The following is a 16,697-nucleotide window of genomic DNA, read 5'->3' on the forward strand; positions in this document are numbered from 1 at the left end:
CATTCATGATTCAATCTATCCACCTCACCTTCAGCTATCTTCTGTAACACCACATTTCAAAAGCTTCTATTCTCTTTCTGAGCTAGTTATCCGTGTTCTTCTTTTTCCAGTCATAATTTGCATCTTCGGATTTTGGCTCACTGCAAATTCCCGTAAATCATCACGAACAAATCTAGCTCGCATCTTTGTTTTCCAAGATATGTAATTTCCATTATTCAGTAACAGGACATTCAACCTTATATTGTCTTGCATCATACTGCACAATCACAGCTTTTATATATAAGTCTTAATCTACTTGCGCTGTTCACGATTCTGGTTCCACAACCTGATGAACTTCCAGCATAAAACAATGAAGCTATTATTTTTATTAAGTTCAAACGGATAGACAGAGAATACATAAAGAACAAAGAAATATGTAGTTAACTTCAGTACCGTTGTGTGACGTTTATGTAGACAAAAATGTCAACTACTTTCGAATCCAAGTGAAACATTTTCTTCACTTACGAACAGGCCATCAACGGGTCTCAGCAGCTAACATTTCATAATAAAGTACTAGTAATATTACTTCACATTTTTAAATTAATATAAAAAATAAGTGACAGGTGCTGAAAGAAGTAAATCAACTAGAAAAATATTCATTCAACAAAAGATAGGAAAGATATGTTTGTTAAAAGAAATACTCAAACTACATTAAATATCCACAAAAGATATCACACAATGATGCAAAGTAGAAAAGAAAATGAACTTATATGAACTTACAAGCCACACCGTACTTGTGTACTTCAAGTAACTTCTAGCTTTCTCATTTTTATTTGGCCGTCTCAATGAATTCACAGTCTCAAGTTTGCAAGACTCCTTTTCGGGTAGTTTATACTCCTCAAATAGCCCACGTCTCATTTTCACAGAATCAACAGAAATACGTGAAGGCTCATTCGGGACGTCTAATTTTTCAACACTAGAAAACAGATATTTTGATATCACAATATCAAAATTAAGTAAATACAAAACTGTTAACATTCAAGAGAAGGCAAAACAAACAAACAAACACTATCCACACTTAGGATGAGGTAAATGTTTTAAATATTTAACTTTTAAGTCACACAAACTGCAAAGAAATAAGAAAATATTAACAGATTTTCATGGTAGTGAAAATGGAACAAACAACTGTTCAAATGTAAATCAATAAAGGTAGGTAGGAGTCTAGGATGGAGGATATAAGTAAACATACAAAAGGATAAACATGACAACGATGATGATAATAATAGTGATGCTTGAACTTTGTCCTGCAGGAGTTGTTTTACGTGATGGTGAATGTTCCAACACCTTTCATCACCTTCAATTACCACTGGACTGAGCCGAGATCAAACCCACCAACTGGGGTTCAGAACGGTAGCGCCTCTAGCATATCATTATTAATAATCTTGACCATGATGGTCGAGATTGGATCCGTATTGACTTAGTAACAGTAAATATGTTGGAAGATGGTCCGCCTAGTCAATACTATTTATTTACCATTCACCTTAACATCTAGTACATGTTTCGAGAATATTATGCATTCTCTTCCTCAGCTAGTGGATTAAAATTCAGTATACAATAAGACCTGACTAAAATAGGGGGGCCCCCCATTAAAATTCAAAACAATGAGTATTACAATGTAACACTTAAAAATGTGGATGGTACAAACATAGAATTAAAATTCCATTTTGTCAAGTACAAATTAAAAACACAATATAGTAATGTCTAATTAAATACAACGTCTTGTGATGATTTGAATTCACAGTATCCTTGAAGTTTCCTTGCATAGTTCAAAAAAGTTGAGTTAGGAATGAATGAAATTGCATTAAAACTTGAAGTCCTGCCGATATCCACCGTAAATGGGTGTTAAAATGATGTCTATTTAAATTAAAATATTGGACACAGCGTCGTATAATGATGTGAATTTACGGTGCCCTTGGAATTGTAATACTATCTTGCGAAGTTCAATTGGATTTGTACAAAAATAAATGAAGTTGCGTTAAAACTTGGAGTCCTGCCATTATCTTCGGTTGATAGATGTATTATGCAGCCAGGTTGAAAATAGGTTAAAATGGTCAGTGTGACACCAGGTGCCTTCACATCTATCCAACACATGCATGCTTCGCCTTCATTCAACCCATTAACATCTTCAATAACTTTGTAATTGGTGCAGTAGTAGTTTGAGGCATTAAGCCACGTTCCCCAACATGTGAGGATGCATTGGGGAGGCAATGGCACAGAAGGGACCATTTCCTTGTATTTCTGCACTGGTAGTGGAGGTTTGATGAAGATTTTTTTCACTACTGAAATCAACTTAACCTCATCAGGATAGCTGCCACGAATTTCTTCTGCAACTCTGCTATGCACGTTACATGTATCATTTTAGGGTACAGAAACTGCAGGCCTTTGCCAGCTTCCATCATACAGGAGCTGCATCAGTTACTAGAAGGTATTTTGGTTTTTTCTTTACGTCGCACCGACACAGATAGGTCTTATGGCGACGATGGGACAGGAAAGGCCTAGAAATGGGAAGGGAGCGGCCATGGCGTTAATTAAGGTACAGCCCCAGCATTTGGCTGGTGTGAAAATGGGAAACCACGGAAAGCCATCTTCAGGACTGCCGACAGTGGGGTTCAAACCCACTATCTCCCAGATGTGAGCTCACAGCTGCACGCTCCTAACTGCACAGTCAACTCGCCTGGTGTGACTAGAAGTAGAACATTTTCTCTCTTCACTCCTTCAGGCCATAGCAGATTCATTGCATTATCGAAAGTTACAGCAATTGTTGAGTGGTTAGTTCTGTCCAGTGCTTCACAGGAAATGAGAAATTTATCTCCGGCTCGGTCTCCCCTAAGAACACCAACAACGTTTGCCACATATCTCCCTTCAGCGTCGGTGATTTCATTCATAAAACCCAGATCTTGTTATCAGCGACGCAGGATTGTATTCTATTTAAAACATCTTCGTAACAGGTAGTCACGTAGTTCTTGAAAAGTGTTATTGTAATCAGAATGTGCTGATTAGTGTATTTCCTCAAAACAATGCTGAAGTGCTGATTATTAACTTTCTCCCACGGTATATCAGCAGACATCGTCGTACCTAAATCCTTGTTAAAATCAGAAGTTTTTCTTATCACAGACAGTGACAAAATTCTCTGTAACAGGAGCTGTGGCTGGTTCTGTGACATAACATTTCAAGCCAAATTGTTTTTATGTTTTGCTGTACTGCAGTGTTGTTCAACATTAAAACTCTTTTTAGCTTCAATTTTAATTTTGCACAGCTTACAGAACAGAATAGTGCAATCTGTACTGAAATGATTCTCACCAAACTACTGCACAAATACATGCAATTTTTCACTTATCAAAGTATTCGTTTTAGGCATCACAAACAGAGTATTCGCAATCAAACACACATACAGCAAAATCTGTCCAGTAACTGAGCCCGCTGTACCTTTCTATCACCCCTTCTTCTTTAAGGTATCCCCGTGAAGACAATTCTACCTGTTAAAGTTATTTACCTTGGCACAATACCTGACAATAACCATCCTAAACTGTCCCTTTGTTTCTTTTCCATCTGTCACTTTCCACGCACATGTCTCTTTCTATACAGGTTACCCTCCTAATTCACATAAATATACACTATCTGATCAAAAGTATCCGGATACCTAGCTGAACATGACGTACAAGTTCATGGTGCCCTCCATCGGTAATGCTGGAATTCAATATGGTGTTGGCCCACCCTTAGCCTTGATGACAGCTTGCACTCTTTATTTAATGAATTAAATTTATTGAATTATTTGTATGAGGATACTTATATCGTATGAAAACTAAACTTGATACAGACGTGAAAATTGGTATCTGGAGTCTCCCTGAAAATAAACGTGCATTTTAGGGGAAAATAAACTTGGGGGGGGGGATGAAAAGGTATTTAATTCCTTTTATGAGGACACATATCTCGAAAACTGAAGATGTTACAGTCGTGATAATATGTATTTATAAGCTCCTTTATAAATAAACACATATGTTACTGTTTTCGGAAAATTCACTTAAGGAGGGAGGGTAAACAGAAGTGAAAAAATTTAATTTTTTTAATCTCAAAAACTTATGGTTACAGACGTGAAAATTGGTATTTGGAATCTCCTTTAAAAATAAGCACCCATTTTTTTGTTTTCGGAAAATAGACTTGGGGGGAGGGGGTGAAAATAAGTAAAGAAGGAGTTGCATTCTGTTTAAAAGGATACTTATATCTCAGAAACACATATTTTCTGTTTTCGGAATGTACACTTAAAGGGAGAAGGGGTGGAACAAAGGGAAAAAGAAGTTGAATTCATTTTATGAGGATACTTATATCTCAAAAACTGAAGATGTTACAGACATGAAATTTGGTACTGTATTTTAAATCTCCTTTGAAAATAAAGAAATACGTACGTTTTTGTTTTCGGGAAATCCACTTAAGGGGTTGAAAAGAAGTGAAAAAGAGGGTGAATTTTGAAAATGAGTACCGGTATATCTACAGTATATGTCAAAAAACTTAACATGTTACACACATGAAATTTGGTATTTTCAGGCGAGTTGGCAGTGCGGTTCGGAGCGCGCAGCTGTGAGCTTGCATCCCGGAGCTAGTGGGTTCGAATCCCACTGTCGGCAGCCCTTAAGATGGTTTTCCGTGATTTCCCATTTTCACACCAGGCTGTACCTTAATTAAGGCCACGGCCACTTCCTTCCCATTCCAAGGCCTTTCCTATCCCATCGTCGCCGTAAGACCTATCTGTGTCGGTGCGACCTAAAAGCAAAATACAAAAAAAGCTTGGCATTTGGAAAATCATTTTAAAATACAGGAACATGTACTTTTTGTTTTCGGAAGAGGCACTTAACGGGGGGGGGGGGGGGGGGGGGGGGGGGGTGAAAAAAAGTGAAAAGGAGGTGAATAATTTTTAATGAGGATGCTTACTCACAAACTGATAATGTTACAGACGCGAAAATTAGCATTTGGAATCTCCTTTTAAAGTAAATGGAAAGGACTGATAAGGGGGTTAAATTCCTTTTATTGGGATTCTTATAGCCTATCTCAAAAACTGAAAATGTTACGATGTGGAGATAGATATTTGGAATCTACTTTTAAAAAACATTTTTTTTCGATTTGAGAGAAAACCGTTCTTTCTTTCTTAATCTGCTTACCCTCCAGGGTCGGTTTTCCCTTGGACTGAGCGAGGGATCCCACCTCTAACGCCTCAAAGGGCAGAGTCCTGGAGCTTCAGACTCTGGGTCGGGGGATACAACTGAGGAGGATGAGCAGTACCTCACCCAGCTGGCCTCACCTGCTATGCTGAACAGGGGCCTTGAGGGGGATAGGAAGATTGGAATGGATAGACAAGGAAGCGGCCGTAGCCTTAAGTTAGGTACCATCCCGGCATTTGCCTGGAGGAGAAGTGGGAAACCAAGGAAAACCACTTCCAGGATGGCTGAGGTGGGAATCGAACCCACCTCTACTCAGTTGACCTCGGAATCGAACCCAGGCCTCTGGGGGTGGCAGCTAATCACACTAACCACTACACCACAGAGGCAGATGAGAAAACTGTTTCTCATACAATATGTACAGTTCTATGTTGCATGGTCATCTTAGCCCCAAAAGGCAATAACACAAACGTGGTTTACAAAGAGTTTCCGGGGTAAATGAAACTCAATTTGTCGGTGAATGTTTATACATTAGGGATTTTCAGATAATGTCTTAGTAAAGTGCCGAGGAACGATTACGTTTATTATATTACGAAATCCACGCGAGCGAAGCCGCAGGTAACTGCTAGTAATGTATATTACTATTAGCTTCTGGAATCCGACTCATTGGCTGAATGATCAGTGTTGAGGCCTTCGGTTCAGAGGGTCCCGGGTTCGACTCCCGGCCGGGCATTTTAATCGCGTCTGATTAATTCTTCTGGATCGGGGCTGGGTGTTTGTCCCGACACTTTCCTCTTCATATTCAGACAACATACTACACTACCAACCACCAAAGAAACACAAAACAGAGATTACATCCCTACATATAGGGTTGGCGTCGGGAAGGGCATCCGGTCGTAAAACAGGGCCAAATCCACATGTGCGACACAGTTCACACTGTCAATCCCGCAGATGTGGGAAAAGCGGGGGGGAAAGAAGATTACTATTACCATAGCTTCCAAAATCCGCACAAATCCACCAGTCTTACTTGGATCCAAGGACACTCATTTCCACCTAAAATCTGGAAGTTTGGACACCTATCAAAATAAAATTCTGGAAGCAGAACTACCTTAATGCCCCCATCCGAAACTGAAATCCTGGCTATGCTACTGTGCTAGTTCATGTATAATTCAATTCTTTGCAATCAAGTGCTGCAAACACTACCGGTACAGAGTTTATAGAAATGAGTGATATTTTGTCTGATATTTTTAATTCTTCAAGTCTCAGTAGCCCCAAAGAGTACAGGAGACCCTTAAACAATGACTCAAGGCATAGTATGAAAAAAGCTGAAATTTGTGATTGTCTAAAACAACTCATAGTTTTGAATAACCACAAAGACAACCCCCTTTGTATTCAGGGTTGGATGGACAGTATTTCTGCACTGAAACTACTGTGGTCTGAATTATATAGTGATTATGGTTTTCATTATTTGCTAACAAGGAGGCTCACACAGGACTGCACTGATAACATTTTTCCATCAGAGCAAGAGGAGGTAACAATGTAACCCCAGATGCAACAAAAGTTTTCAGTGCCATAAGAAGTGTTATGATAAATCAATTGCTCTGTGTTTCTTATAACAGCAATTGTGACTCTGATATTGCAGACTTTCTGACTCATACTGTTGTGATGAAGTGCAATTTTGATGCTAATGTCACTCAAAAGTAAGAGTTAAGTGATCAGGTAACTGATTATGACCATGATATAATACCGGAAAATGCAGACCATTATGTCATGGGCTGGGCATGTAGCAAATTTCCCCATGCTGAGTGTAGGGATGTATTGTCATCTCATGATAATGATTATAGCATGGGAAACTTGAAACATAGAAATGAAAAAGTATGAAAATTCTAAAATGATGTTTCCGAATATTTGTGGGGGGAAGTTGGGTGCTAAAATATCAGGAACATTTGAAGATAGTTTTTGTCAGTTTTTGTTAGAAAGCACACATGGGATTAGAAAAAAATTAACTGACATGTTTTTGTCATTGAATGAATGTAGTATAGGCATATGTAACAGCTGTGTAAAATTACTGAATGACAAGTTTTTCAAAGTTCTTATAAAGGCATATGTGAATAGAACCAATGACTCTACAGTGAAAAATATTGCCTGTAAAAATACCAAGTTGAAAAAGATATTGCATGTGTGATTTGCTCTTGAAGACTGTAGGCCCTAGTCGTAACATGACGGTCTAATGTTTCAGTTTGATAATACATTTGTTTTATTCTCATCACTGGTTCATTCAGATCAACATCCACCTTTTTCCTTCTCTGTATTATGTTACAAGAATGACACAAACGTCTTAAAACCTGTATTTTGTTGGGTTGGAAGTCGAAATGTGTAGTGTTTGAATAGAGCGTTATGTTAGTGTTCCCTGCGAACCACTAGATGGCAGCACTGCGCGCTGTCACCGCTGCTCTGTGTGCTAGGTGAGGAGAGTTTCCACTATTATCATATTAAGCTATTTGTTAATACTCACTAAGCAAAGCATCAGAATGCAATGGTTGGTGTAGAATCACCAGCTAACTGACTCAACAACATATTGTAATTTGTATTTTACGTGTCAACATGCCAACAATGTTCACTCAACCACAAAAATTGGCCATCATACAAGAAGCCTTTCTTTCAAAATCCTCTTGTTTGAAACATATTGTGCATTTCTGAAACATATTCATCTAGAAATGGTAGGATTCCAAGTATCATCTCTTTGGCAGCCAGCTACCCACAATTTATGCATCTTCTCTTATTTTGAGAATGTATAAAATTAAATATTTCTTTGCCAGCCAATTTTTGTATGGTTGAGTGTACATACTACAGTACATATGAACCTGAGTCATGGTTAAAAATTAGGCAGAGAGTTGAACCATCCGAGGTCATATTAATGATGTTTTACTGTGTATTGGTCTTACACCTATGTTTAATCTGTACATATGGTTGTCATATGCTTTACATGCCCTGCGTTTCAACGCACTAAACCAGACCACATTTCAATCAATCAATCACTACTGATCTGCATTTAGGGCAATCGCCCAGATGGCAGATTCCCTATTTGTTGTTTTCCTAGCCTTTTCTTAAATGATTGCAAAGAAATTGGAAATTTATTGAACATCTCCCTGGGTAAGCTATTCCAATCCCTAACTCCCCTTCCTATAAACGAATACTTCCCCAATTTGTTCACTTGAATTCCAACTTTATCTTCATATTGTGATCTTTCCTACTTTTACGGACACCACTCAAACTTACTCGTCTACTGATGTCATTCCATGCCATCTCTCCACTGACAGCTCGGAACATACCACTTATGATATAAATGTTGATTCCCACAGGGAACCTGAAATAATGTCCAATAACGGACCATTTATATAGGTATTATAACATACCACTTAGTCGAGCAGCTCATCTCCTTTCTTCCAAGTCTTCCCAACCCAAAATTTGCAACATACCGGTATTTGTAATGCTACTCTTTTGTGGGAAATCACCCAGAACAAATCAAGCTGCTTTTCTGTGGATTTTTTTTCCAGTTCTTGAATCAAGTAATCCTGGTGAGGGTCCCATACACTGGAACCATACTCTAGTTGGGGTCTTACCAGAGACTTACATGCCCTCTCCTTTACATCCTTACTAAAACCCCTAAATACCCACATAACCATGTGCAGAGATCTGTACCCTTTATTTACAATCATGTTTATGTGATTACCCCACAGCTGGGAGCTCTGGAAATGTGGTTGCATAGAACAAAGAAAATTTTTTTGGGTCCAGCACGTCACCAACAAAACAGTATTGACAAGAGCATACAGTAAAAGAGAGCTATTCGCAGTCATTAAATGCAGGAAGACTGCCTACTTGGGTCATGTGTTGAGTGGTGAAAACTTTCTCAACAACATTGAAGCATGGACAGGAACAAGAACAACTGAAGAGCTGTACCACCTGGCAGAAAATCTAGAAGCACTAGCTGCAGTGAGCCAATGTCTGGGAGACTGGGCAAAGCAATAGAAGGGAGAAAGAGAAGTAGAAGAAGAATATAATGCACTAATGCTATTTATCTCTGGTCATTAAACAAGGAGCAGCATTTTTGCACCTTGTTCTGTGAAAATCGACTGGTGCTTATCAATAAGATCATCTAAACCTAACGTGTCAACAATAGAGTTCCTTACCCAACCCATTTTAAACAACTTTACCTTTGGTTCAGATATATCATCATTAATCAACAAACTGTTATAATAAACATCATTAAAACTTTTAAAAAGTCTTATAAACAATAATCCACAAGATATAACTGAGCAAGTTGCTGTGGGGTTTAGGTCACATACCTAACAGCTTGCATTCGGGAGATTGTGGGTTCGAATCCTACTGTCGGCAGCCCTGAAGATGGTTTTTAGTGGTTTCCTATTTTCACACCAGGCAAATGCTTGGACTGTATCTTAATTAAGGCCACAGTCTCTCCCTTCTCACTCCTAGCCCTTTCTATATCCCATCGTCACCATAAGACATATCTGTGCGACATAGATTGTAAACCAAAAAATAACAAGATATTAACATCAATATTACTACGCATTTGGGTTATTGGACCATAAGGTTTGTGAAGCGATTCTCAGTTATCAAAAAAAGTGTGCCACTTCAACTGATGAGCACATATAGCATATAAGCACATAGCACACCCTACGCAAATGCAGCATACATATATACATACATACACATGGCCTAATAATTCAAAAGCTTTGTTCTATTGTCGCGATGTTTTGATCTGAAGCTCTGAAAGCCTTCACTGGCAATAATTCACAAAATTAACATTGTCTACCTACATATAGTTAAGATTCACTTACACTATATTCAAATTTTCATATATCTTTCGTAATGTTGCATGGGCATCCCTGAAACAGCCATAAGTAAATTACTTAAGAGCTTCATGCAATTACACTGCAAAATTATTTGCTTAACTTCATAAATTCAGTTTGAAGATTGTTTTTATTTTCCTAGTCATGTTCACTACTCCATGCAGAAAAGATATCAATTTTATTTTATTTTTACAAATATGAGACATGATTAAGTGAAAAGGAAGGGCACAGTCAAAATTTCCATAATAGGGGGGCTAATATGATTGTGTACTCAGAATTCCCTTAACCCTAAAGCACACGCGCCAGATCTTAGGACGCAGACACACGTGTGGGGGTGCTTTCCACCCCACATATCACTGTATTGTAAAATATGAATTACTGTATTAATTAGAGATTTTAAGATAGATTATGTAAGAATGACTCTTTCTGCGGGGATCCAGCCAGAAAAGTACAAGAGCCGGGAGAGCACAGAAAAGTTATTTGTACATTTCACTAGGAAATAAAATGACCTGGGGTGGATTCCACCCCATACGCGTGTTTGAAGATTAATAAATCTAACTGCTTTCTTTCGCTACTTAAACACAGACACTGTAAACTATATGGAAAAGAAACAACCCACAATATACCGACAATATTGTTTCTCACAAACCAATAACATAAAATTGCGTAACAAGATTACTAATTTGACATCCGCATAGACAGTAATAAAAGATGCACCATCTGCATGTAATGTATTTCAAACAAATTCTTATTTATACATAAAACCATGTTAACTATGAAGTAAACGCAATAACAAAAAAATGAAGTCGTACCAGCAATAGTTTTCCAGCTCAACGAACTCGTCTTCAGTTAAGCCAGCTTGCATTATAGAAAGTATTCCATACATATCTTCTTTCTTTTTCATTTTGGATGGATTCCTGTAACCTTCTAACTGTTCTATGAAATCACTGAAGTATGTTTTGATGTTTACCGGTTGCGATACCCATTGGCGAGCATAGGACATATAAACTGCATCCATCGTTAATGAGACGAAATGAACGGTGCAGATTCAAGAATGACAAATCGTGGACACTTCGATAACACCACCACAGTCCAGAGGTATAATTTCCAACTCAAGGTTTCCCTAACCTACACTTTTCCAAACACATGGAAATGTCACTTTCGCGTTCGCTTTGCTTGCACCACGTGACAAAACAACTACAGCCAACATAAAGAAAAATAATATTTACTTCTGTACAACAGTCAGTTCTAAATAGCATTTTCACTGCCTGCTCGATCTGCATCCGATGGCTGCTTAAACTTGTCTTGTCTTGATCGTATAATTTAATGGGCTTCGCTTGGGAGCGGTATACCCAGCCACGCATCCTCTAAACAAACCCAAAAGATGGAGAAGATGAAAAGGAATATGTAGAATGTAAAAAAAAAGGGAATAAGGAATTCAACTACATATCTACCACCCAGGAAAAGCACAAGGACACAAGGTACTAGACTTCACGCCAGAGTGACCGATACTTGGCGACTTCTACCAATCACAAACAAGACCAGGTCGACACATAAGGGGAAAAGGAAAAACAACAACACCGAACCTACAGTAAACAATTAGTGTCATGAAGGAAATTCGAGAGGGCAATTACCGTAGTAGGCGTGGGATCGAGTATCCAAAACGTCAATTGAGTGGGTAACGCGAAGTGTGTACTAAAAAAAGGTTGTAACCATTTACGCCTACTAATTTCGAGTAACGGACATTGAAAAAGTAGATGATTAATGGTAGCAATCGACGTTCGACACTGACAGAGGTTAGACGCGACCAACTTCATCCGAAATAATTGATCCGGCGTGCACATGTGGTTAAGCCGCAAACGGACAAGATTCGTAATATGACGTCGAGTATAAGGATGTTTTGTAAACCACGGAGAACGTGGGACATTCGGGAGAATTGTGAATAAGTTCCGTCCTGTTCGACACGCGGGGTTACTCCACTCAGTCTGCCAAATCTGTCGTAGGGTCTCGCAACAGCCGCTCCAAAATTCCATGTAGGGCAACATCAAATAAAACGCCACACCCTGACCATGCGCAGCAGCCTGGGCTAAGCGATCAGCCTGTTCATTACCAGTGATATGGGAATGACCCGGAACCCAGAGAAATTTAATCTGTTTACCTCGTTGATGAAGATCGAAACAAATTTTTCTGAGATTCTGAATGTACCAATGAGAGCGGTGAGTGGGATTGTGTAAAGCCTGAAGTACACTCAAGGAATCAGAAGCAATAGTAGCAGTTTCGAGGCGGGAGTACTTAACGTATAAGAGGGCTTGACGGATGGCGAAAGCTTCAGCCGTAAAGATAGAAGTCTCCGACGGGAGGGAGAATTGTTTACCTAGGACAAGATCTGGGGAGAAAAAGGCCGCCCCCACACCTGGGGGGGTACCAATTTTGGACCCATCCGTATAGAAGACTGGTGCTAATGTGTGAACATCCTGTGCCAAAATGTGATGGACATATTTCCGAGCACTTTGTGTCCGGGCCGGGCCAAAAGATGGGACCTCCCCTGACGTGGGGAGTATCATGTCAGGGACATAGTAGTTTGCCTGAAAGGGAAAAATGTAGTTAGCTGTGGACGGATTACGCAGAATAGAGTTGCGAAGATAGCTAAATTTCCAATAAGCCCAAGCCAACGCGGGGAATCTGTGTAACGGAGTACCCATATCGTGATAATAGCGAACGAGTAAAGATAATTTAGGGATGAGAGGGTGAGAGTTTAGAGATAAAGTCCTTAGAAGAAACTTGGTTGCTAGCAATTTTCGCCGCAGATTTAAGGGGAATTCCGCAGCTTCAACCAGGGTGGCATTGTTGGGGGAAGATGGTAGAGCCCCAAGACAAAGTTTAACAAACTGTACTTGCAGTGAATCCAAGTGATTAAGTTTGGTCTTGGCCGCCGTGTCGATAAACCCCGAGCCATAATCCAAAGACGATCGAAGAATGTTACGATATAACAGAAGCATCGTACTAGGATCGGATCCCCAAGATCTATGTCGTAGGGCAACAAAGAGTGATTTTTTTGGAAAGGACTTATCCACCAGGTATTTGATGTGAGAGTGCCATAGTAATTTCCGGTCAAGGTAAATGCCAAGATATTTAGTAGACTGGACTATCGGGATCGAAAACCCTTGGAAGCGAATAGGCGGGTGATCTGTACGCCGAGCCCAAGAGAAAATCATCGCACGACATTTGGCAAAAGATACCTCTAAGTTATGATCATGGAGCCACTTTCCAAAATCCAGTAACGTCAGATGTAATGACTTATAAACCTCGTCAAGTTGTGGAAGACTGAGATATATCACGAGATCGTCAGCAAATTGAATCATACGTGCTCTGCGTGTAATAATGTTCTCGAGGGACATCGAATAAATTGAGAAAAGAATAGGACTTAAGATATCCCCCTGAGGGAGCCCCGTAGAGGTCAGTCGTGCTGAGATTTGTGGGAAGTGTTTGAGTTGAAGTGATCTGTGCCTGAGCATATTCAAAAGGAGATTAATAAAGAGCGGCGGAAACTTATAAATTAGCAATTTTTGGAGTAAAATTTTTAGGTTAACATGATCATATGCTCCCCGTAAGTCAAAGAAAATTGCCAACAAAGGTTCCTTCCGACAGCGTGCTAAACTGATATCTGTAACCAAAAGATGAATGGCATCAGAGGCAGAACGACCCGGGAGGAAGGCAAATTGATATTTTGGTAACAGGTTATAAAAATCGAGAGACCATTTGAGGCGTTCCAGAAGAATTTTTTGGAAAAGTTTCCTAAGGCATTGGCCCAGGTAGATACCCCGGTAACTATCAGTGAGGAGAGGATTTTTACCTGGTTTCAACAGGGGTACGAGATAAAAGTAATTCCATGTGGAAGGGGTTCGAGCCGTCTCAAGGCAATGATTGAAAATGTGAAGTAAATGTTGCCTAGCTAGAAGGGGGAGTTGCTTTAATACGGAATACGAAATCGCATCCCGTCCAGGTGTCGAATTGTTGGAAGTATTGATAACCAGATTTAATTCGTCTATGTCAATTGGGCTCATGAGCGACGAAAAAGTATTGGAACTAGGAGGGATAACGAAACCATACTGAGGGTCTACCGAATCTGGCGTGAGGTGATGAAAAAAGTTAATCAAAGCATCCATATTGAAATGTATAGTAGACGGTGGATTAAGGAGGCGGTTCGATAGACCAGCGATTGCTCTCCATATATGTTTGGACGGTGTCTGCCTATTTAACGAGGCAATGAATGTTTTCCAAGCTCGGCGGCGTTTATCATTAAAAACCTTTTTCGACTGTGCTACTATGACTTTATAATGTAAATAAGATTGGAACGTACCCAAACGTCGAAAAGAGCGCAATGCTGCTTTCCGGCGTGATATTAAGGCGGTGCATTCCGCGTCCCACCAGCGAGCATAAACGATAGATTTAGGTGGGAAATATGGTTGTAGTGGATGGTAGAGATCGAGATATTCAGTGATAATAGCTGTGAAGGAACTGTAGGACACCGGTTGACCTCCTAAGGCTGCAAACTTGTGGGCTAAAAAATGTTGAAACTGAGAAGAATTGAAGTTGCGCATTCGTCTGCTTACTTTAACCGGGGGTTGAGCGGCGGGGAGACCGTCAGCCAACCCAATAAAGATAGGGAAATGGTCACTGGAATGGGTGTCCTTGACGACCTCCCATTCCACACGGTGCGCCAGATTACTCGAACAGATAGTTAAGTCCACAGCACTTTTATTTGTAGAAGGGGGCGTAACGCGAGTAGGTGACCCATCATTCAAAATCCGTAAATGATGTGATGCCGCTAATTTAGCTATTTTATTGCCCTTAGGGCACGAAACGTCACATCCCCAACTCCGATGGTGCCCGTTTAAATCGCCCCCCAGAAGAAAGGGGTGCGGCAGGTGTGAGAAAAAGGTCGCCCAATCAGCATAAGTGCCTTGAATTCTCGGGGGGCAATAGATGGAAATAAAATGGATGTTGTTGATCACAATGGCGACCGCCTGTGTACCAGGTATTTTATACGTTAATGATACCGACGAGTATGATAGGCTGTTATGGACCAAAATACACGCCCCGTCAAAACCATAATTGTCATGACGAATAACAGTATAATGGGGTATATGAAAATGTTTGGCCGGAGCCAACCAAGTTTCACTAAGGAAAATGATATGAGGTTTGTAAGAATCAATAAGTAAGAATACTTCATGTCTCTTGTGAACTACGCTCCGTGCATTCCACTGAAGAATGATCATGTAACGATATAATTGATACTAATGAATGGAGTAGTGACTGAACTTCCTCTTGCATGGTGAGGAGCATTTTAGACCATTTAGCATCGTTTTCAGCCGCCCGGGCATAGGCAGAGAGTTTGTTTGAAATAGCTGTAATGGTAGCCGATACCGGGTTCGAGGCCCGGGAACTGTCTTGCTTTGAGTATACAGTAGAATCTACATGCCTGGAAGTGGCCGGGAGGTTCGTCCCCGATATGGAAGGTATAGGATGTATAGCAGTGGTGACAGAGGGAGGCTGTTTGAGAAGAGCACGATATCCCTTGACATCGTAACCTGGCGAACGATCCGGACTAGGTGGAGGCGATGAAACAACCGCCGTAAATTTTCGCTTTCTCGGCTGCTGGGGTTGAGGAAACGACGAAGTGCTCGGAAGCGGAGGAAAGTTGTGTAAGGTCAAAAGGGGATTGAATCTATTGGCTGTCGGAGTAAAAAAGGACTCTGAGGATAACTGAGGGACGGCCAACGCCTGCTGTTTTTTCAGTTCCTGTTGCCGTTTTTGTTCTGGGCATTGAAGTGAACCTACGGAATGTTCTCCGGAACAATTGAGACAACGGCGGGTAGAATTCTTACATTCTGTAGTTTCATGTTCATGTGCGCAATTAGCGCATCGAGGGTGTTGAGCCCTACAGTTTTTTCTGGTGTGGCCGTATCGTTGGCATCGCCGGCAAATCGTCGGCTGGAAAACAAATGGTTCGACCTGGGTACGAACTCGGTAGACGGAAATGAAAGCAGGGAGAGTCTGGCTGCGAAACGTGAGTCTAATGGTACCAGTGGGAATGTAACTGACGCGGCCATCCTGAAAGGAGCGTCGGTTCATTCTCTGTGCTTCGACTAATGGGGCAGTTGATTCAGCAACCTTACAAAGTTCCTCGACCGATAAATCTTTATCAACCCCTCGAATAACGCCTATCTTATAGATTGACGCAGAAGGAATAAACGCTTTAAGGTTTTTTTCCTTTAAAATAGGGTTGGTGAGAAAATCGTTAGCTTTTGTTCGTGAATTAAACTCAATTTGGATCCTATGGCGACCTCGCCGAGCAATTTGAGTAACACCCTCAAATTTACGATCATAAAAAATTTTTCCCAAAGCCATGGGATGGATGCTGCCCAATTTCTTACCGTCAGCAAGGGCCTCCACAAATACTACGTAGGGTCCCGTATGTGTCTCATCATATGTCTGTGTGTCAGGTTTCAGCGAATACACATCAACTTTAGGAGAGGGAGCACGGTTACTATCAGGTGGGGGTGGGTCATTTAACACGAGGGTGTTATCCAAAGAGAACTCACGACTATCTACCTCAATTGACTCCTCCTCCATA

At 40.4% G+C, this 16,697-nt stretch overlaps 1 protein-coding gene across 3 annotated transcripts in view; it reads right to left on the reverse strand.

Annotated features, from left to right (window-relative positions):
• The window catches only part of LOC136858262 (snRNA-activating protein complex subunit 3), a 118,232-nt gene extending 107,001 nt beyond the window's left edge, over positions 1-11,231 (reverse strand). For all 3 annotated transcript variants that reach the window (XM_067137665.2, XM_067137664.2, XM_067137666.2), the window contains exons 1-2: positions 10,873-11,231; positions 760-955 (exon numbers count right to left, since the gene is read on the reverse strand). In XM_067137665.2, coding sequence (XP_066993766.1) covers positions 760-955; positions 10,873-11,078 — 402 coding nt within the window. In that variant the 5' untranslated portion in view covers positions 11,079-11,231. The remainder of the gene's footprint in view (positions 1-759; positions 956-10,872) is intronic.
• Positions 11,232-16,697: the final 5,466 nt, after the last annotated feature.

This window comes from Anabrus simplex, chromosome 1 (genome assembly GCF_040414725.1).
Source record: "Anabrus simplex isolate iqAnaSimp1 chromosome 1, ASM4041472v1, whole genome shotgun sequence".
Lineage (NCBI taxonomy): Eukaryota > Metazoa > Arthropoda > Insecta > Orthoptera > Tettigoniidae > Anabrus > Anabrus simplex.